A 21,352-nucleotide genomic window follows, 5' to 3' on the forward strand; every position below is an offset into this window, starting at 1 on the left:
CAGCATTAGTGAATATTAAATGTTGGTAAATATTGAAGGTATACTCAATTCTAACATTGATGAATCTGAATATTCCTAACTCTAACATCAATGAATATTATAAATGATATTCATAATTTTAACATTGATGGATATCAATCGAAGTTGGTATTCCCTACGAGTCTATTTTTCTCAAAAATAAATAACAAACATTTTTTTATTTTAAAAGATAAGGTTTTTGATTTTGTTATTTTAAAAATTTAGATATGACAGCCTAATAGACCTTTTAATTTTAACCAAAATCAATAGGTTTTGTAAACTTGTTATAAAATCCAAATATACATGCAAAATATTTTTGTATATACATTTTTTTTATCTATAAAATGCTAAAGCATGCAAAATATTTCGGATTTTTTTTGGAAATGCTAAAGAAAACAAGCAAGATCAAAGTATGCCCAAATGAAAAAAAAAAATTAACACCAAAGTGACGATGGCTATATGATGACTAAGGGAGAGGAAAGGAAGTTGATTTCGGTAGGGTTAACACTGGTAAGAGGTTATGCCTGGGAAATGAAAATATGAATTTTTTTAGAAGAGTGGAAAATTTTTATTTTTTATTTATACCCCCCCTTTTTTTTTAATTTTTTTTTTGTCTCCATGAATGTGTATTTATTAAATTATAACACAAGCATCCAACAATCCCAAACAAACACAAACACTATTTTCTTTATAAATTTAAATTTGATTTAAATTTTAAAAATCAAAATTGAAAATGAATTTATTTGATAGTTTGTTCAAACAAAAACACACTATAGTCCTTAATGTTTTCATAGGTTTGGAAAATCACACCCTTAATAAATGTTGGTCCCTAATCTTTTAATTTCTAAATTTAACCCCTTTGAAAAAATTAAATTAAAACAAACAAATTTAGGTTATGAAAATGAAAAAGATGAAGATAATCATAATTTACTAGGTTGTGTCCAAACTATATTAACTAAAGCTTCAAATAGTTTTTGTTCTACTTAAAACCACGAATCATATAGTGTTAGTAGTTACGAACCTAGAAAGTTTGTAAATCTTCTTCCTATGTCTATTCACTCTAAAATGTCTGATTCAACTTAGTCCTTTGTATGTAGAGTTTATAATTTGCATGTTGAGATCATAAAACAAATTCAAGAAAGTAATGAATAATACAGATTTTAAGTTGATTTATATACGTATCATGATGTTTTTAATGTTAAAGATTATTGATACAGATTAGCTCTGAACAGTGTCCTTTGAGAATCAATCATAAATTTCAAGTGGGTAATATTAGACCATTCAAAGTGTTGCAAATGATTGAATCAAATAGTTATGTCATTAAACTGACATCAAACTTTAATATTAGCTCTACTTTAGACATGAAAGACTTTGTTCTATATAAAATACAACTTATCTCTAATGCTCATTTTGAAAACCCTGTCCTACTATTATTATCTTTGGCACAAAAAGAACATATTAATGCTATTTTGGATGCACAAGTTGTTTTTACTACAGATGATGAACTTTAATGAATTCTAGTATATGAGTTAGACGATCAAATTCATACTCTACTTGAATTATCAGAGAAACTTCACAGTAACTTGATCATGATCTTTTTAGGAGCAGTATTGAAGCTGCTTTGAACTACATTCGACGAGATCAAGTTTCTCCAACACTGGGAGAGTTGGTTGGGACACTGAACCCGAGACACTATTTACGTACTCGTATGATCATAGATGATAAATGGTAACCCTAATAGTTGTGAGATTGAGATTTAACTTATGTTTTGGTTTAATTTATTTGAATTTTTAGTTGAAATTTATTCATTAGACTTTATTTGTTAAGTTTGATTTAATTATTATTGAATATTTTATCTAATGAGCTATAATCTCAATTATTTGTGTTAATTAGAATTTTAGTATTTATATCCTATTCTTTCAAATATTAAACAATTTTTTATGAATTAAATAAAATTTACAAGTTACATACTTTTTCAACCTCATTCTTTCTCTTCTTCAGCCTTTTCTTCTTTTTATTTGGCGTTTTCTTCTTTTTCTTTCTTCTTTAACTTGAAATATCTTTCGTCATGCATCAGTAACACTAATTAATAGCAAGGATTGATAAGACTTTAAATACATCACAAATCCACCACCAAAAAAATGATGTCTATTTACACCATAAATACATATGAACTTGAAAAAAAAAAGGGTAAAAATATATCAAGGAGAAAACGCAAAAAGAGTGACAATTGTCATTCATAAAACCAGGCCTGATCTATGGTTTCTGTACTATATGCAAAAGCATACCACTATCACACCACTCCACTTACACAAAATCAGTAATGAGCATAAAAACATATCCTTTCTTATCTGAAACAAAAATGACTGAAAGTAGGATCAAGTCTTTGCGATTTATAATTTTGCTTCGTACTAAGATACCGAGTGTTCACGTTTAGTGTTTGCTGCATCAGATTTAATGCTTCTCTCAAGTGTTGCCCGTTTTTCAGCTGGAGGGTAAGATAATCTCCGTGCTATTGGATTTACTCTCCCATTAGACAATGATGGCTTGGATGAAACTGGTGTTTTTTTGGTTTGCAACTTTGTGTTTTCATCAACCTTTTTAGGCTGCTTGTTCTTCACTTTCTTTGGACTAGCAGACTTCACAGGGACCCGGCTTTCCCATGGACGAGCAGCAATCCAGCGTTCCTTCCAACTCCAGCCCCAATTTGCTTTCCCAAGTTCAAAATTAACAAGCCCGAGGCTATGACCAGAGCTGGCCCTCCACTGTAATTCATGGGATTTTTGTGGTCATTTCCAATTTGTTTTTGCCCCTTCCAGGAAACTACAATGAAAAAAACATTTTTGGGATTTCAAATACCTGATGAGAAAAGGCATATGCCATCGCCCGTTCCCGCTTAACTGCTGCTTCTTCCCTCAGATGTATTCTTGCAAGAGTTTCCTCCATTGTATCAGAGCCACCACACCATTCAACCTGTCATTCATTTCAATCAGTACTCTTAAAGAGAGACGGATCATATAATAATTGGAGTGAAGAATAATTTGTGGACATCAACAGACTACAGCTAAAAAATTAAATTCCGAACATTCGATTCCTAATGAAAGAGAAATAAATGACCTTCATCATTATTTTGTATTATCTGCGGGTAGATATATGAACAATCTTAAAACCGCAGAGAGTGACAAGTCTTTGGGAACCAAATTCCATGGATGTGACAGCATATAGTATTTCTACATCAACCTCCCCTTACAGCAAAAACTTACAAGATCCATTAAATCTATATCAATACAAAAGAAAATCATTGTTTTAGTTTGATTGAATGTATAAGCATTGAAATTATATCCTAACCTCCAGATCATGAAGCTTTGCCTCAAGTTTTAGTTGACTCTCTAACTTCTTCTGTCTTAACCGGCTTTCTGTAACCATACAGAGTCTACGGGCTCTAATCTGGGCCTGTATTTGGCTCCAAGAATGAAGGTAGTTCAAAGTAGTTGCAGCTTGCTTTTTGACAGAATAATTTTTAGTGATGATCTGTAACCTCACAGTACCTTTCAAACGGCGAAGAGTTTTCCTAGCCTGCACCATTAGGAAATGATTTAATGAACCATTGTCCATTCAAATATGCATGTCTTTCCATTTGTATGAATATGCATCCATGTGTTGTACAGGTAGTACAGACAATGGACATACCATATAGGCCCTGAATGCGGTTTGAATCTGAGTGGCAGCCACATCCTCGACCGGCATGTCAATAAATCTGGGATTGGCCCTACTGGAACCATTTGCAAAAATAGCAGATTCTTTTCGCAGCTTGTTCTTCCATTTGAAGCCATTTGATTTTGCAGAAGCTGTAGAGCCCTGTTCAGATTGCAGAAACAGATGTGGTCGCATATAATAGGTTAAAAAAGAACTTTCTTCACCACTATCCTAATAACAACAATTCCAACAATAAACGTAACAACCTTGCAATAGTCTTGCATCAGCAGTAGTTTATAATAAAAGAATTGAATGGCCAGATTACAATAAATCTTATCAAGGTAAAGGATATGGATATGGATTCATTATGAAAATACAAAGAAGAACAAAATGCATTGACAGCAAATTTGCTTTGGATGATTCAATACCTTTGGTTGTTTTGAGCTGTCATCCTTTACTTTCTTCATGCTAATCATTGTCTTAAACCAGTCTCCAGAACCCATTGCTGATGCCAGATGTTTGTTTCCAACTTTACATGAACCTGGCAGTAAAATACAGCAGCACCAGCATTATGTACATTTTGCAAAGTTTTTGTTTTTCTTTTCTACAAGCAACATATTGATAATGTTACAAAGCATTCAAAAACATCCTTTTCTTCCATTATGTGGTTAACCAAACAGACAGTCGTGTGAAATTGAACTGGGAGACATACATAACCGTAGGCAATCCAGGGGAAAAAAATCATAAGCAGTGGAAAAAAACAAAAAACAAAAAACAAAATTGTACCAAATACTGCAGTATTGAAAATGTTAGTACTGAGTGTTATACCTCTCAAAGGAATTTTGATTTCATATGGTTACACAATCATTTGATCATGAAACTAACAGCAGAGTTCCAAAATATTCTATCATAGTGTATCTCATTACCTTGCAACTAACATTCATTCCTCTTGTCTCCCAACCAACAAGGTAGAATCCCACAAACAATCTCTCTATCCATCAATAAAAACACATTAACTTTCAAAAGAAACTGAACTGCAGCACCCACAACAGGGGAATTTTTTATCCTTTTACCATTCAAGAAACCATTTTTTAATACTTGATCACATTAAGCAACAACCAGATTCAAAACAAATCTGATTGAGACAAATTAATTCAACAGCAACAATAACATCCAGATCTCACCCCATCTTTCTTAGTCAACAAATGGGTGTCCTCCAGTCAAACTGGCCAATCTAAAGGTGAAAGCAAAACAAAACTTAAAGCCCAAAAAGTTTTCTTTCACAAAGAAAAAAACAGAAAAACAAAATCTTGGCAAGTAGACATACCAGAGAGGTGAGACCTGTAAGGAAATGGGCAGTCAAGTTTTTTGGAGGAGAACAAAGAAGCTGGTCACAATAGTACTTTCAGTGAAGAAGAAGCAAGGCCTGAAAAAGAACAATAAAGAGCAAGAACAGAAGTGGGTGTGGAAATGTGGATTACTATGGCCCATGGCCAGCATTTTATTTTATTTTTCGCTCCAAAAACATTCACCAACAGATATTTGACAATTTTTGCGAATATAAACAATACCATAAAAATCCGATTGCCCTTCAATCAAGGACTCAACAAATGACAAGGTTGATTGTCATATGTGGGTGTTGGCTGGTGTGTTTTTTTGGGTTTGAATAATGCAGCAGCACAAGGCTAATAATGACAGCAGAACAAACCATGACAAGGTTTGATTAAGATGGCTGATTGGTTGTTTGCCTCTTCAATTTTATTTTTTTTACATGTTGTTGTTTTTAGTCCCTAGATTTGTTCAATTTAATTTATTCCATGTAATTTCTTGAGCAAAATACATACATGTTCATCAAGTAAGGTTCAAAAGTCTAATCACAAAGGAAAGAATTCACAGCCAGTGAATTGCAACTCAGCTACGTCAATGTCCACCTACAAAATACGAACCCGTGAAGTAACAAAGGACTGCAAATCTAACCACCAGGCTAACCTTTTAGGATTGCTACACAGAGAAAAAAGAGAGCTACTGTTGGTTGTGGAAGAATATAATCAGGAGATAAAGGAATTATTTATGTGATTAATATTTGTTTTGAAGCGTGATGAAGTTGACCGTTTAAGTTTTAATTGGGGGAGGGTCCTGGTGGTTTGTGGGTGTTGATTAGGTAGATTATTATGATTGTGGGCCGTTGATTAGTTAGAAAAAAGAAATGATTAGAAAAGAAAACTCTTGTTGAAACTCAGTTCAGGAATTAAAATAATATATACATAGTGAGCGCCCATCGACACTCGTGCATGATTGGTAGTGTACTAATATATATATATATATATATTTTAAGTTTTTTTATTTATAAATATATTAAAATAATATATATTTTTTATTTTTAAAAAATTATTTTTGATATTAGCACATTAAGAAAATTTAAAATATTAAAAAAATATTAATTTAAAATAAAAAATAAAATAAAAATTTAATTTTTTTAAAAGCATTTTTAAAATAAAACAATAAACAAGTACTTAATATAACATGTATTTGTATGTTTTAACCGGTACTTAGAGACCATATATAATTGGAATTTGACAAATATATGAATTAAATGTTCATTTTTAACATCATTTAATTTACAGAAAATTATGTAATTGATGTTTACTCGGGAAAGTTCCTTGCAGTTTAAATACATATTTAATACTCTAATTGCGGAGTTTTTTTTTTAATATTTCTTAATTAAAAATACATTAGGAACATAAATTAATATTTTTTCAAATAAAAAATACTTTAAAAAATATATTACAAAAACAAACACTCACTAAATCTAGCTAAACAATAATAAGAACTCATCCACTGGTTCATATTTAGTACACCAATCCTCCCTTCTGTTCGTTGAAAGCATTTCTTCTGTAATTCTAAAAATTCAAAAAATACTGGATATTTGCAAGATAAAACTCCAAAATAATATTTTTCCTTGAGCCAATATCTTTTTCCTTATCGCTCAAGAAAGACAAGAAAATCTCGGGTAGCGTACATTCTCTGTAATTCTTTTTAGATCCAAACTCATAGCGGATGATAGAATTAAAGTTTTGTTTTTTTTGTAGATTAAAAAAAACTCAGGAAATGATGATAGATTACGTAAAGAGGAGAAAAGCATGCAACTTGGCCTCAGAAATTTCAAGGTCAACTCAACCAGATGATCATGGCCAGCTCGATCGATAGTTAATTATGTTAACATTGATTTTTTTAAGAGAACAATAACAATTTGAAATCGGTTAACTTTTTATATTATTCATGATCATACATATAATATAATATGAGTATGATTTCTTCTTATCTAAAACAATTATTTTCCCTCGGAAGTCCATTTATATGGAGTTATGATTTCTTCTAACAATAAATGTTTAATTGTTCAAAATATCAACAATCATAAGCCACTGGATTTTGATTTAAAGATAAATTATGTTGGTTCTACTAGTGAACACGTTTTCTACAAGCAATGGGATCAGTTCTCCCAAGCACTCTTCACCCTATTGCTATGTGAAAATGACCCTTCTTATCAATTCTTGCTTTATATGCCAGAAAAATATTTTATGATCGGTAATAAAAAGGCAACTGAGTGGGAGAATGGGAGTTTTTTTTGGGATTTAGGTTTGCGTGTTACAAAATAATATAAATCGTGTTAGAAAACAATATAAATCATATCTTGGGGCCTCATCTAATAGTTTAAGCTGTTGGGTTAAGATGGTTCTTTGACATGGTATCAGAGCCCTGATGACCAAGCAATCACGAGTTCGAATCTTACCATCCTTATTTATTTGATAAAAATTAAGTATAAGGTAATATGAATCTGTACAAGTTTCAAGTCCAAAGAGCTTTCACATAAAAGGGTGTATTAGAAAATAAAATAAATCATATCTTGAAGCCTCATCTAATAGTTTAAACTATTGAGTTAAAATGGTTTTTTAACAGTACGATTAGTTCTTGACCAGTTGATTAAGTTGGCTAGTATCTCATATATCTTTTCCCTCTTTTGATTTAGTTAGGCTATTGTCAGATAAATTGCTTCTCCTTTTCTGATTTTATTAGCTTGCAAATTTCTCTTTTTGTTTGTCATTTCCAACTTACTCATGTCAGCCCTTTCTGATTTTGATTAGAATGTTTGTGGTGAGAAGGTCTTGCTTGCCGTTGTTTATTTTTTATCCTTTCTCTTGGAATTGGTTTATCTTGGGTTTCTAAGAGGGCTTATAAGCTTTTCTTTGTGAGATGGTTTCTGTTACTAAATAGTTGGCTTGCATATTTTCCTCATTGCTTTCTTTGTTCTTCGTTGTGCAAGCTTTTATAGGATGCCTGCTTTTTCTAGGTATGTAACTCTAAGCTCTTTAACTTATTTTCAAAGGGTTGAGGTTAGATGAGGGTATGAGATTTGCACACGGGGTCATTTGATTTTTGGATCCATGTTTTGTTTCTAGGTTTTTTATTTTTGCCAGTAACTATTGTTTTTTTCTCTCTGCATTTGATTTTTTTTTTCAAGTTTCATAATAGTCTATATTGATCTGTTTTGATGACAATGTAACATCTTCATTGAATGGTAGCTGAAGATTAGGATGATAGGGAGGATGTTCTTGATCATGAAGACAAGAAACTGGAGGTAACATAGTACTATATCTCTAAGATCTTTAACTTGTTTTCAACTTTTCGACCCATTTCTCAATGTCCAGGTTCTCTTAATGCATGTCTATATTGGTAACTTGCATGTTAGTGAGGTTTCATGTTTGAATTTTTTAAATTCTTCGAGTGTCTATTTGAGTATATTAGAAGTCTGTTGCTTTGAATGGTTTGTGATAGGTGGTGACAAGGAATTTTGGAGGTGGTGTTGGTAATAACCATAGATGTGATGCTTATGATGTTTATGGTACAATGAATAAACTTGAGCTATTCATAGATGTTTAGAGTTTAGCAACTAATAGTACTTTTTGTACATTTCATGTGCTTCTTTAACAAGATCAACATAAATGCAAATGTTGAACCTTAAAAGTTAAAACGAATGGGATTTCATATGAGAATTAATGTAATGGATCAACATGAAGATATCTTTTTTCCCACTCTACAACTACAACTATGTCCATGAAATGACCTGTGAAGATATCAAGGAAAAAGGAGTAAATGTTGTTCCTCGAAGAACTTGTGCCTTAATTAGTCTTACCTTTAAAATTTAGTATGTCTATGTTTCCAAGACTCGATATCTTTTTATGCTAAAAATCTTGATTTCAGATGCACGGTAAGAAGATTTATGGGGAGTTTATTTAAAGAGGCAAAGTGGATATAAACCAATTATGCAAGGGCATCTTCATAATGCTTAGTTATCCATATCTGGACCTGTAATCTAGATGGTTTCTTCTCTCTTACAATTCCATTAACCGAGGAAGCTTCGAAATGCTTTGTTCAATCTTCGGATGTAATTCATCACCCGTCAATGATTTTACAACTTGCAAACGATCTAGGGACATAATTAGTACACAAGCTTTTTTCTTTTATTTGGCCTTTTTTTTTTCCTGTCTTTGATGCCAACTGACAAAATATTTCTTACACCAGTTTGTTATGACTTCAGGATGAGACAGCTAGAGGTGATTTTCTAAAATCAATTCATTGTTACAAGCACGAAACTGGCGCAAGGGAAGAAGAAGCTAGACATCATGAAATAAGAACTTTGACAGACAAGACATGAAAAAAAACTGAATAAATTCCTATTCTCAAACTTTCGTCAAAATTGTTGCGAACCTGGCCAGGGCAACGCAATGCTTTTATCAGGTTGGGGATGGTTAATGATCGCTTCATGTCTTTATTTGTTCAGCCTACTTCTCTCAAGAACAACAAGGCATTTTCACACGGTATTGGCTTTTTCATTGTTAAGACTCTAATAATTTGCTAGAAAGAGTTCTGCATGTGCTTTTTATTATTTTACAGTCTACTGAAGTTTGCAGATATGGCAATACATTTCTTGGATCATTTGGGATTTTTCTGCTGTAAACGTTTTTTCTGTTAATATCCAGTTGCTGTTGTAATATTGTAGATGACCACTGTTAATTATCCAGCCAGAGAAATCGGAAAATGGGAAAGCCACCACCATTCTGCAATGACTGAATAGCCATGGTGGTGGTGCACGAATCCTTCTTTACCGATGGGTTTGCAACTGAAGCTTGAGTTCTAATTCTTTCTTTCTTTACCTTTATGTCTATCCAGGCACCATCGTCTTCCTTAGTTTTCTTTCTTTCTTTTTTCTCCACACTGCTAGAGGAATTAACCGCCAAAACAAAGACCGAAATCAAACTTTACTAATTCTTTGTTTTCGAGGTTTTGAGGTTTTATTGTATTTAGAATTATGATTGTTTTTATGGTTATAATTAAAAAAAAAATTATAAAAAATATTTTTGGTTAAGTTTGGTTTGATATTTATATATATTTGATTAAAATTGTGATTGAAATAAAATTTGAATAAAAATTAATTTAATATATTTGTTTAATTTTTTTTTAAATTGAGGTTATAAAATAAATTTAAATTGATATTAATTATTTAATAAGAATGACATTGCTTTTATATTCAAATTACAACAAATGCTAAGAGGTGTGTTTTTGTCCGCCTCCTGGAGGAATAAAAAAGAAATAGGTCAGGATATGCTGGGCCACCCCTAACCCATGCGTCTAATTCTTTTTTATTAATTTAAATTAATTAAAACATATCAATTAAATATATGTGAGGTTGCTTGACCTTAATTAAACAAAATTGTGATTTTTTTCATAAAACTTTATTTTATTTTTAAATAAGATTATAATATTTTTTTCTAATACTTGTAGGTGATGTTTTTTCATGCAACCCTATATTGTATTTTTCTATTGATTTTAGTTAATCATTTTTCTATTATATTTTTATTCAATATTTGATTAAATAAAAATTAATTTTATAAATATTAGACACAACTCATTTTATTATCCATATTGTGAGATCATGTATTTTTATTTGTATTTATCACTTAGCTTTGTAATTTAGTTTTTAGTTAGTGTTAGCAACTTTTTTTATATTTATTGGCACATGTAATTTTTAATTTATTTAATTAAATATATGTATTAGTTTTTTTAATTTACAATTACTATTTTTATATTAAATTAACATGTTAAAAATATCTTTCACATTTATTTCATGGCATAGAAAAAAATTAGACTGATCCGCGAGAAACTAGTAAATAAAAAGATTAATACTACCAAATTATTAACAAATGAAGAAAAAGATTTGGACTCATTTATTAAGTTCCCTCTCACAGTCAATGTTTCCTTTTAAGTCTCCAAAATTCTTCTTCTTTCACACTTCAATCCCTACCTATATTTCTTTTCAATTTCACCCTCACAAGTTATGTTAACATGGTTCTTTATGTTGAAGTGTATTTCGATTCACATGCTTTCACGTATCCAATTTATTGTTTGATATTCCAGCATTAAGTTAAAAATCAACTTTCAAAATTGAATTTTATTTTAAAAAAAAATTAAAATCAAGGATCAAAATCAACATAAAACAACCTCTTTCCGCTGGCACTATTCAAATGACATAGAAATGTTCAATTTAGTCCCATAAATGTCATGTTTTGCATATTTGGTCCCTATTTTTAGAAATTTTACATTTAAGTAATCAATTTTTGTTGCATTTCAATCCCTAATTATTGTTAGAAGAGAGATAAACTCGCTATAAAATAAAGTAGAGAAAGAAAACTCTCAGACTCTCGGTTGGCCACCAATAATTATGATTATGATGTCTACATATTCATCTTAAAAAAAAAAACTTAATGAATAATATTTTTACCATGATGAATAAAAAGGTAGATTAGAGTTCAATAAATTATTTTGATTGATTTGATTTTAAGTTTTAATACAATTAAAATGTGTTCTATAGTTATAATGAGGCTTCAAAAGTTCATTTAATTTGATTTTTTTTATTAAATTTTTTAGATTTTAAAAACTTGAACCTTGATTTTCAGTCATAAAAACTACCTTTGATCACCATAAAATATTAGAGGTGAACAACGCATCACCTGCTTGCCGCCCATCTAATTTTTTTTTTTAAAAATAAGAGTAAACAACTTGCCTTGGGTTTGCCCATCTTTTTAGCCCCCGGTACACCAAGTGTTTTTTTAATGCCTCTTAATTTTTTTATTAGATTTATTTTTACATTTTATATTAAAATTCTCTTTAAATAACTTTATTAAAATAGTATTTAAGCAATTCTCCAATTATGCATAATTATATATGAATCTAATATGCATAATTTTCTAAAATATTTATTCATGAATATTCAATGAGAATAAATATCTATTTTGTAATTTTTTACTTTTAAATATCTTATATATTTTTTCTCAATTTGTTTTTTTAATATATTCACATTAAAATTATCAATTCATAATTTTTAATATACTTTCTTACCATACCAGCAGCTTATTAAAAAAAAATGTTTTATCGTTAGAGTATATCTAAGAAAATATATTAGTTTTATTTTTTACAATACCTTGCCCGATGTTGATATATAGCTATATACCATTTCTGTTCAAGGCTATTGCATTGGCATGTGACTGGCCTTTGAAAATGTAATTTTATTCCATTGCTATTTTAGTGTCGTTTTCCCTCTTAATAAAATGAATAATCCTTTTAAAGTTTTATAAAATTACAAGATCACCTGAGAGTTTAAAGAGCTGAAACAAACCTCTTTTAAATCCAAAAATACCATTAATCACTGCTTTAAAAAATAGCTATGAAGAAAAATAACTGTGTTTATATATATATATATATATATATATATATATATATATATTCTCAATTACGGTAGTTTAAAAAATTATTATTTTAATCACGGTTATTAAAGTACTGCTATACATAATAATGGTTTTTCAATAATTGCAATTTAGAATAGTAGTTTCATAAAAAAATTTGTAATTTTAAATCACGGTTATATATATATATATATATATATATAGAAACTATACAGTTTTCTCGTAACTTTTCAAAAGTTTGTCATTTTTGTAATTTGTTTTTGAATGTGAAACTGTGTTAGTTTTTTTTTTAATTAATTAATTCTAGTAGTGGGTATTTGTCAGAATCTTTCCTGGCATTCATTTTAATTTTTTAATTACTTTTGCTGAAGTGACAATCTTTTTTGAAATGGGAGAATTGGCTGGAAGTCAAATCTGAATTTTTTAACTGCTCAGGCGCATTATTGTGATTGATACTGTAACGTAGAATATATTTTTTTTTAAAAAATAATTTTTTTTATTCTTAACAATCGATATAAGTATGTCAAGAAATATTAAAATCAATTAATTTAATGTTTTTTAAATCAAATATATTTTTTAAAATAGAATTCCAAATATAATATAACTAGTCTTATTTTATTATAATAATATTATTTTTAAAAATATTTTACATTAAAATAAGATTTTTTTATTTTTAAAATTTATTTTTAATACATATCAAAACAATTTAAAAATATTTAAAAAAAACTTAAATTATTTTTAAAAATACTTTATCACCACCACGAAAACAAACAAGGATTAGACTTCAACATGAAACATTTTTTTAGCTTTAGCTTGAAGAAAAAAAAATTGATATTAGCTTCTTCTTGTTTTTTTGTGGCTCGAACCATCTTTTTCTCGAACTGATTTATGCAGTTTATTTCTGCGCTACGCCATTTCCTTATTCGATATAATGTCCTTAGTTGACGATCTTAACCCATGATTAGGCCTTTCTACAGCTAAATCAGTTCGAAGGCTTTGAGAGCTCTAGAAAATATGAATTGTTTTCATAATTAATTTTAAAAATAAAAAATTATTATTTTAATATAAAAATATTTTTTTAAAAAATCATTATTACATTTATAAATAGATCATTTACTATGACGTTGGGATACTCTCTCATTTTAAAATGTGAAATGTGTTAGTTATATATTAAAATACTATTTTTTTTATTTTTTTTAAAATTATTTTTAACATGAAAATAAAAAAATTAAAATAATAATTTTAAATAAAAAATTAAAATTTTTTAAAAATATAATTTTAACCATATTCTCAAAATACTTTAAAATAATTAATGAGATAAGACTGTCGTCCCATCATAGCCCCATGTGAATGCATCCTTCCACCTACCAAAGCACCACCAGAAATATATAAGATCGAATTTATTAAAATATCTTAAAGCAGATTTTCATATCCATTTGGCTTTTTAATTCTTAGATCGTCTACCTTTATGAGCTGTATTTACAAGAGCTTTCCTTCTTTATATTTTCACATTTTATGTGTTTTATTTCGCATTCTCTAATGCATTACTAGTATGTTCATGATATTTCTATTAAAAACAATCTTAAATATAATTAATTATTCCTAATTAATTCCTTGAAAGAGGAATATAGTATTGCTGCAACAATAACAACAACAATAATAATATATGTAGCAATAAGTCTGAATGAGAATTAAATCTTTCAATTATTAATTTGATATGAGAATTCTTCGAACATGATATTAATTGGAGTTCATGGATAGGTACATGCATGATGTGTTTTGAGGAGCATTTTGAAATTGATATTTAAAAATGCAGTAATAGTTATTTTTTAAAATATTTTTATTTAAAAATATACTAAATAATATTTTATTTGTAAAATTCAGTTTTAAAATCAGCCAATTAAAATAATTTTAAAATATATTTTTTTAAAAAAAAAATGAACCATAAAAGCTGCACTGTCGTTGTTGGGGGCTAAGGAACCTCTTTTCTCTGTTGGATTGAATGAATCATGTATCTTTGAAAAACAAATACAATAATGGAACCAAAGACTTTCAGTACGTATGGCTTCAAGGCTTTGCCTTCAAGCAATGCTCTAATCAAACATTTATGGCCTCCCTTGCAAACATTTGTTTTCGGGACCACTTTATCAATTATAGTAAATTTAATTATCAACTATATATTATAGTCGTGAATTACATTTTAGGAAAATCTATCAATGTCCTGAGTCAATGTATGGAAAAGATTTGCCGATATTTTCGGATACCTAACACATGGAAGTTCATATTATAGAAACTGCAATTTAGTTTCAAACCTATATATCAATTCTCAAATATATTCCGAATCTATAAAATTTATTAATTAGGTTCCAAACATTTTCTATATTTCTCGACTATGTCCTTTAATTCGTCTAATGTTTTAATAGTTGAAGTATAATAGACATATTTTGTATATTAAAAAAGCATCAATATGAAAAAATTTAATGAACATGACCAACATTTTTGGTATAATACAAGTCGGATATTGTTTTTATGACAAAAAAACAAATAAATATGCAAACTTTTTAAATGTATTTTTTTAAATCTAATTATAAATAAAAAAAGCTTATGCATGCATTTAATTAAATATATCAAGAACCATATGTGTCAATAAATACAAAAAACAAAGTGTCAACGTGTCTATTTAACTCGCCTCGCTGTAGGTAGAATAATTTTTTTCTAACGCATAAAAATTAATGTGTATGTGTTATTAACGTGTTTTTTTGACATCGAGTAACAAATATAACCATTAATAAAAAAGTTGATGCATAAAAATAATAAATTATAGTAAAGATCCTATGTGTTGATAAAAACATGTAAGATCTCAATTTAATATTTATATATAGCAGAAAAATAGAATAATGTTGTAATTGCTACACCATTTCCTTAGTTTTTGTATAATATTTTTTTTAAAAAAATTATAAAGAAAAAAATTATAAAAAAATAAAGATAAGAACAAAAAATGGTAAAAATAGATCAAGTGTAGAGTGATAAATATTCAAAGTGTAAAAAATAAAAAATAATATATTTTTTTTCAAAAAAAGTGTAAAGAAAAAAAGAAGAAAAACTAAAAAAATATTAAAACAAAAACAAAGATAAGAAGAAGATAGTGATAAATAGGCCAAGTATAAAATGATAAAAATAACAAGTATAAAAAGCAAAAAAACATATAAGGAAAATTTGTTTCCTAAAAAAAAACCTGAAAATTATAATTTTACCACCGCTATATTAAAAAATTAACAAAATCTACAATCTTACCATTTTGACTAAAAAAATAAAAATAAAAATTTTGCCACGCTTTAATATCGCTACAGTAAATTTTTCGGAAAAATCTATAATTTTGCCATTTCTACATGAAAACACCCTTTTGTTTTAGTACATGTATAATGTAAATTCATGTGCTTATTAGAATTCTTAAATTTTTTGGAATCAAACTGATAATATTTTCAAGACTGCGATTCAATTGACAATAAGTATATAGATTCCGAAATAAATAAATAAAGGTCTTAGATTTTGTTTTTAAAAAAGAAGAAGATTCGTTTTGAGCAAGAAAATCGACAAAGGAGAAGATTCTGATAAATGCTGGGTTTTTCTTACTTTGAAAAATCCTTTTCGGGAATATATATATATATATATATATATATATATATATATATATATATATATATTTTGTTTGTCAGACAAACAAAATTTTCTGAGAAAATCACGTTAACTCATGTATATCTTTCTCTTTTCCTGTGTACTTTTTGTAGTACTTGTGTGTTATGGTAATAATTATTTTTTAAAGTATTTTTTATTATTAAAATAATTTTTTTTTATTTTTAAAATTTATTTTTCATCCCAATATATTAAAAAATCGAAAATATTTTTCTAGAGAAAAACAAACTCACTCTCATAGTATAAGATTTGGATCTCTCTTTCTCACCGTAGTGAAAGATCTTTTTGGAGCTTAAAACATGGCTGGAGTTTCCTTGGCTTCACTGCTCCATTAACGACTAGATAGCCGCTTTTAATTCCACATCCTTTTGGGACGATTTTCTTACCATATATCTCGGTTTTTGAATTGATTTCTTTTTACTGGTTTTAGATTTGTGGGTCTTAAAATGTGGGGATTCTTGTTAAACTTTCGCTGGATTCTCTCTAATGGCTTTGCGTAATTAAACCTTTTCCTTCTATATTTCGATTTGTGGTCTTATAATGGGTTGTCACAAAGGAAAGCCAAACGCAAAAAATAAACAATAACCCCAAGCATAGACATGTGTAGCTATACTAGCATTAGTAGTGATGGTGATGGTCATCATGGCAGCAATAGTGGTGGCAATGGTGTTGATAATACATGTTCAAAGAAGGTAAAGAAACAAAAAACCCCAAAGAGAGGGCCAGGAGTGGCAGAGCTAGAGAAGATCTTGAGGGATCAAGAGAAGAATGATACGAGTTTTGACGAAACCAGGAATATTGAAGGGTTCTCTGTAGTTTCACAACTTTCAAGTTCTTATCAAAGACAATCTCCTGCTCTAACCCACAAATCTCATCCTAAAAATCTCCCATTTGCTCCTGATCCTAATCTTTTTAGTCCGCAGTCAACAACGTTTTTTGGTAATTGCAGTAAGAACACATCATTACAAGTTTGCAGAGGCACTGGCAATGGTGGATCAGACATTGTTTTGCATGAACATGGATTTTTACCCACGATGTGGAATTCTTGCCAACCTAGAGCTGATATTGGAGGTCCTAGATTGGCTTCAGGGAATCCATTTTCTATGCGTTCAACAAATGGACCTGACCAAATATTTCCTTCCTCTTCTATGGCACAAGGAAGCCAATATTCACCCACTCCAATGGTAAGGGAGTTTTTTTCCCCCCTTCCAATTATATACCGTTTTTATTTGTGTTTTAACGTGTGTAACTTGCTGCAGATAAATTTTTTTCCAGAGTCTGTGGCATCATCTTCTTCAACAACTCCATCATCCGTAGTAATGTATCAAGGTATAGAGCCCCCTTCAAACCAAACGTCGCACCACCATAACAATTCTCTATGGCCAGATGAAAACAAGGCAAGTTTAAAATTTGTTCGTATCATAAATCATTTCAGCCCCTTGTTTGATCCTCCCTCGATTTTTATTTCTTTCTTCTTTTATTGTTTGCAATTCATCGCAAGATTAATTTTTGTAGGGTTCATGATCCGTTGAAGAAGAGTATTATGTATTAGTCCGGATCTTTTGTATTTGAGTATCCGAAATAAAAAAAAATAAAAAATAACTATCGCAATCATTTAAGCCTAAATACTTCACTGATTGGCTGTCTTTGGCATCCTCTTATAACAATAAAAGAATTGAAAAATAATAATCTTTTTTTCTCTAATAATTATGATTAGTTCGATGCATTTAGTTTGATTTATTTTTATGTGTTCTTTTCTATTGTTTTTAAACCACCAAATCTCTCATTATTATCAAATTAATGAAATTTAAGACACTATATTTCTGTGTAAGTTCATTTTTCATAAATTCCGTCTATCTTTCTTGCACTTAATCTCCCTTTTAACTGATTTGATTGTCAAATTTATTGATGCATAGATGGTTGGCTCAAAGCGATCTTTCCCGTTTTCCATGGAGGCCCCTCCAATTCCTCACCACTACCGAGTTCCTGCATTTTCACTTCAATTCAGCAGACAGGACCTGTCACTCACACGTGCTAGCCACGGCATCACTAATCCTGAGCAAATCGAGGCGGTTTCCAGGTTAATTAATTAGCCAAGCTATTGTAAATTACATGCTATATTAGGAGGGAACGTGGGTTAAAAACATGTTATTTTAAAATTTAATATTTAAAAAAATAATTTTTTAAATATTTTCAGATTGTTTTAATATTAAAAATAATTTTTAAAAAACAAAAAAAAATATTATTTCAATATATTTCTAAATAAATAAACGTTTCGAATAGCAACTGGTATCCATCCCCTAGCCATGCATTTTGCTAACATTTCCTTGTGCTTTTTTCCTTTCCAGGGACGAGAATATAGGTCGCAAGCGCCATACAGATTATGGAGTAGCTAAAGGTAATCTCCTCTTATTTGGCTCTCCGGCGATTCCTTCTCCATCAACTCATATTTCTCAACAAGAACAGTCCAGGTCCAAACATCCTCTACCTTTCCGAGTAAGAAATAAGTTTCAGAAACATCAATAGATTTTCTTATCATCTCAAGGGCAATAAAAACATGAAATTGCTAATGCCTAATGTCAATTTACTCTTGTTATGATCTGAAGGAAAGCACTGAGGACTCACAACACAGGCCTTCACAAGGTAGCGGATCAATTTGTAATAAACGTCCTTCGTTTAGCTTTCTACCTCCAGTGGAGCAAGAGAGCAAGGTGGAAACAAACTTTAGCTTAAACAATGATGATAGAATTGAAAGAAGAGGAGATGGTATTGATCTTGACTTGAGGCTCTGAGCAGGAATTAATCCATCAGAGATTGCAGTTCTTGAAAGGGCGTTTCAGTTATCGTTTGAGGATTGTTTGGCATTATATAAAACATAATTTTTAATTTAAAGTTTGATCTTCTTTAATCTGGGATACTATATATGAAGAATTGAGGGACAAAATACATCCAATTTCCCTTCATTTATCCAAGCTACAAGATTATCTCTTATTCATTCTATATCAGCTGAACCAAAGCACAGCACATCCCCACGCACGCATGAAGAGCGAAGCTATGCTCTTGAAATTTAGCATGTAGATCAAATGAAGTATATCAAGATTATGCATTGGGATTTCTTCTACTTTGTCATTCAACTAAACTCGAGCAAAACGCGAGTATGGAGATGGTTCGTAAGCTCCCCCCCTCCTATAACGAAGATCGACTATCCTTAAACGAAAAGAATCTTTAGTAATCGTAATTACCAAATAAAAGGAGAGAATATTGAGAAAGATTTTACTCAGTATGAGATCCTCTCATATTCTTTAAAACATGATCTATTATGTTTACTAAATTCTAGTCTTAAAATATAAATCAATGACTAAGATTCAATCGCACAACTTTAATAAAACAAAATTTGAATTAAAATGGAAACAAAGATTTGGTAGCATACTCCCAGTTCTATTCATAAATAAACTAAATATAAAAACATAATTTTCGTGTCAAACATTTGATTCCATTAAAATACCCTTTAAATTTTATTAACTTTATGACTAATTTTTTTTAATTCTTTTTCATTAACATGGAGTAATTGAGAAAGATAATTTATTCTTCAACTCCTCACATAAAGCACTGATAACTTAAACAATGCTTCTTTTTCTTTTTCTTTTTTCTTTCTTTTTGTTTTTTTAATTTTTTTTTCAATTTCATCTAAATCATCAAAAATAAAAAAAAAGTCAATTTTTGATGGAATTACTAAGGGAGTAAAAAATAAGAACATCAATAAAAACTTATATAGCTAATTCCATAGGAAAGTTGACATATCATTATTTACCAACAAAATTGCTGACAAAATTCTTAGATGAAAAAATATTAATAATTTATAACCGGCAGTTCCTCCTATTCTTTTTCTTCTTCTTCCCCCTCCTCTTACTAAGAAAATACCAACAACTCATCTATTTTCTCATAAACTTAGCCACCCTAACCCGTCAATATCAATCTACATCTATAATTAATAGTGCCAACATCCATCATTGAAAATTTTGTGAAGCTTTGATACACAAAGTAAGCAAACTCACCTATTTGTTTTTAACACATTTATGTTTTAGATTAATTTATTGAATTTTTTTATGATATTTGTAGTTTGCTTGTATATTTAAGTGTTTTATATCTTTTGTCTAAAGAAATTTGTTGTATTAATGTATGATTTATATGTTAGGATTTGTTAGAGATTTGAAAGAAATTGAATTTTGTTGTCATTTAATGAAATTGAGCTTGATTTTGTAATTTAGTTGTGTTATGATTGAAGAAATAATGAGTTATTTAAATGGAAACTAATCATATTTTGTTAATTTTTATTGTTAAGTTGAAAATTTAAGGAAAATTAATTTCTTATAGAATTAATAAAATCAAAATTATTCTATATAGGTTTTATAAGCAATTGATGATAGTTCTTGGATATATCAAGATTCATTTGAAGGGTTGTATAAGCAAGATTATCTTAAGAGGTTGAGGGTTTTATTAATTTCATACTTTTTAATCAAAGAATATTAATGCAAGCAAAATTAAATGTCCAAATATTAAGTGTAAGAATAAAAAGTTCCACTATAAAGATGTTGTGATATGCATCTATTTTAAAAAAAGGTTCATCAAGAAATATTTATGTTGGTTTGCACACCGAGAACCCTATATTCCTCACGAAACCATGTTAGAAAAAATAATTAGTTCAACTTCTATTTTTGGCAATATATATAAGTTTGTGGATGATTATAGTAATCCTTATAGGAGTATAGTAATGGATACAAAAAAAAATGAAACAGGGTTATTCAAGCAAAAATTCACGTAACATCCCTTTAGATGAAGAACCAAATGTAGATGTAACTAGGTTTTTTGAATTTTTAAAAGATTACGATGAACTATTATGGGATTGGTGCACAATTCAAAGAAAATTGTCGGTCATCTTACGAGTGTTTAGCTTGTCTATACTGTATGAAAAATAATAAGACTTTTACCTTAATATTGAATCATGGTAGGACTTCTTGTTTTTATTACTATAAGAGATTTTTATCAGGTTATTATCGATATAGAAATAAAAAAAAAACTTCTTGAAAGGTAAAACTGAAAAGGATGTTGCACCATCAATATTATTCTTTACCTGTAGTTTCACAATA

At 29.2% G+C, this 21,352-nt stretch overlaps 2 protein-coding genes and 1 long non-coding RNA gene across 6 annotated transcripts; 2 read left to right on the forward strand and 1 right to left on the reverse strand.

The window, feature by feature from the left end:
• Positions 1-2,228: 2,228 nt before the first annotated feature.
• LOC133699962 (protein IQ-DOMAIN 9) lies at positions 2,229-5,326 on the reverse strand. 2 transcript variants are annotated; one of them, XM_062123505.1, is made up of 7 exons: positions 5,042-5,326; positions 4,641-4,948; positions 4,143-4,255; positions 3,709-3,876; positions 3,367-3,594; positions 2,878-2,991; positions 2,229-2,783 (listed from the first exon to the last, which is right to left on the reverse strand). In XM_062123505.1, the coding sequence occupies exons 3-7, from the start codon at positions 4,215-4,217 to the stop codon at positions 2,430-2,432; spliced, it is 939 nt and encodes a 312-aa protein (XP_061979489.1). In that variant the 5' UTR covers positions 4,218-4,255; positions 4,641-4,948; positions 5,042-5,326; the 3' UTR covers positions 2,229-2,429. The 2 variants fall into 2 exon arrangements, with proteins under 2 accessions (XP_061979489.1, XP_061979488.1); XM_062123504.1 differs by lacking the exon at positions 4,641-4,948 and having other exon boundaries at positions 5,042-5,322.
• Positions 5,327-7,682: 2,356 nt separating this feature from the next.
• On the forward strand, positions 7,683-9,236 carry LOC133700028 (uncharacterized). The gene is made up of 2 exons (XR_009843355.1): positions 7,683-8,062; positions 8,295-9,236. It is a non-coding gene; the product is annotated as an uncharacterized LOC133700028 (long non-coding RNA).
• A 7,320-nt stretch (positions 9,237-16,556) lies between these two features.
• Positions 16,557-19,177, forward strand: LOC133700239 (uncharacterized). 3 transcript variants are annotated; one of them, XM_062123790.1, is made up of 5 exons: positions 16,557-17,389; positions 17,465-17,534; positions 18,122-18,285; positions 18,554-18,701; positions 18,812-19,177. In XM_062123790.1, the coding sequence occupies exons 3-5, from the start codon at positions 18,122-18,124 to the stop codon at positions 18,995-18,997; spliced, it is 498 nt and encodes a 165-aa protein (XP_061979774.1). In that variant the 5' UTR covers positions 16,557-17,389; positions 17,465-17,534; the 3' UTR covers positions 18,998-19,177. The 3 variants fall into 3 exon arrangements, with proteins under 3 accessions (XP_061979774.1, XP_061979773.1, XP_061979772.1); XM_062123789.1 differs by having other exon boundaries at positions 18,554-19,177; XM_062123788.1 differs by lacking the exons at positions 18,122-18,285; positions 18,554-18,701; positions 18,812-19,177 and having other exon boundaries at positions 17,465-18,105.
• The last annotated feature ends 2,175 nt before the right edge of the window (positions 19,178-21,352 follow it).

The sequence above is a fragment of the Populus nigra genome, chromosome 7, assembly GCF_951802175.1.
Source record: "Populus nigra chromosome 7, ddPopNigr1.1, whole genome shotgun sequence".
NCBI lineage: Eukaryota > Viridiplantae > Streptophyta > Magnoliopsida > Malpighiales > Salicaceae > Populus > Populus nigra.

Coding starts and splice junctions, on each gene's coding strand:
- LOC133699962 (XM_062123505.1), bottom strand. CDS start 4,217: ATGGGTTCTGGAGACTGGTTTAAGACAATGATTAGCATGAAGAAAGTA. Junction 3,877..4,142: donor ACAGCTCAAAACAACCAAAG/GTATTGAATCAT, acceptor CAATCTGAACAG/GGCTCTACAGCTTCTGCAAA. Junction 2,784..2,877: donor CATATGCCTTTTCTCATCAG/GTATTTGAAATC, acceptor CATGAATTACAG/TGGAGGGCCAGCTCTGGTCA.
- LOC133700239 (XM_062123788.1), top strand. CDS start 16,805: ATGTGTAGCTATACTAGCATTAGTAGTGATGGTGATGGTCATCATGGC. Junction 17,390..17,464: donor AATATTCACCCACTCCAATG/GTAAGGGAGTTT, acceptor AACTTGCTGCAG/ATAAATTTTTTTCCAGAGTC.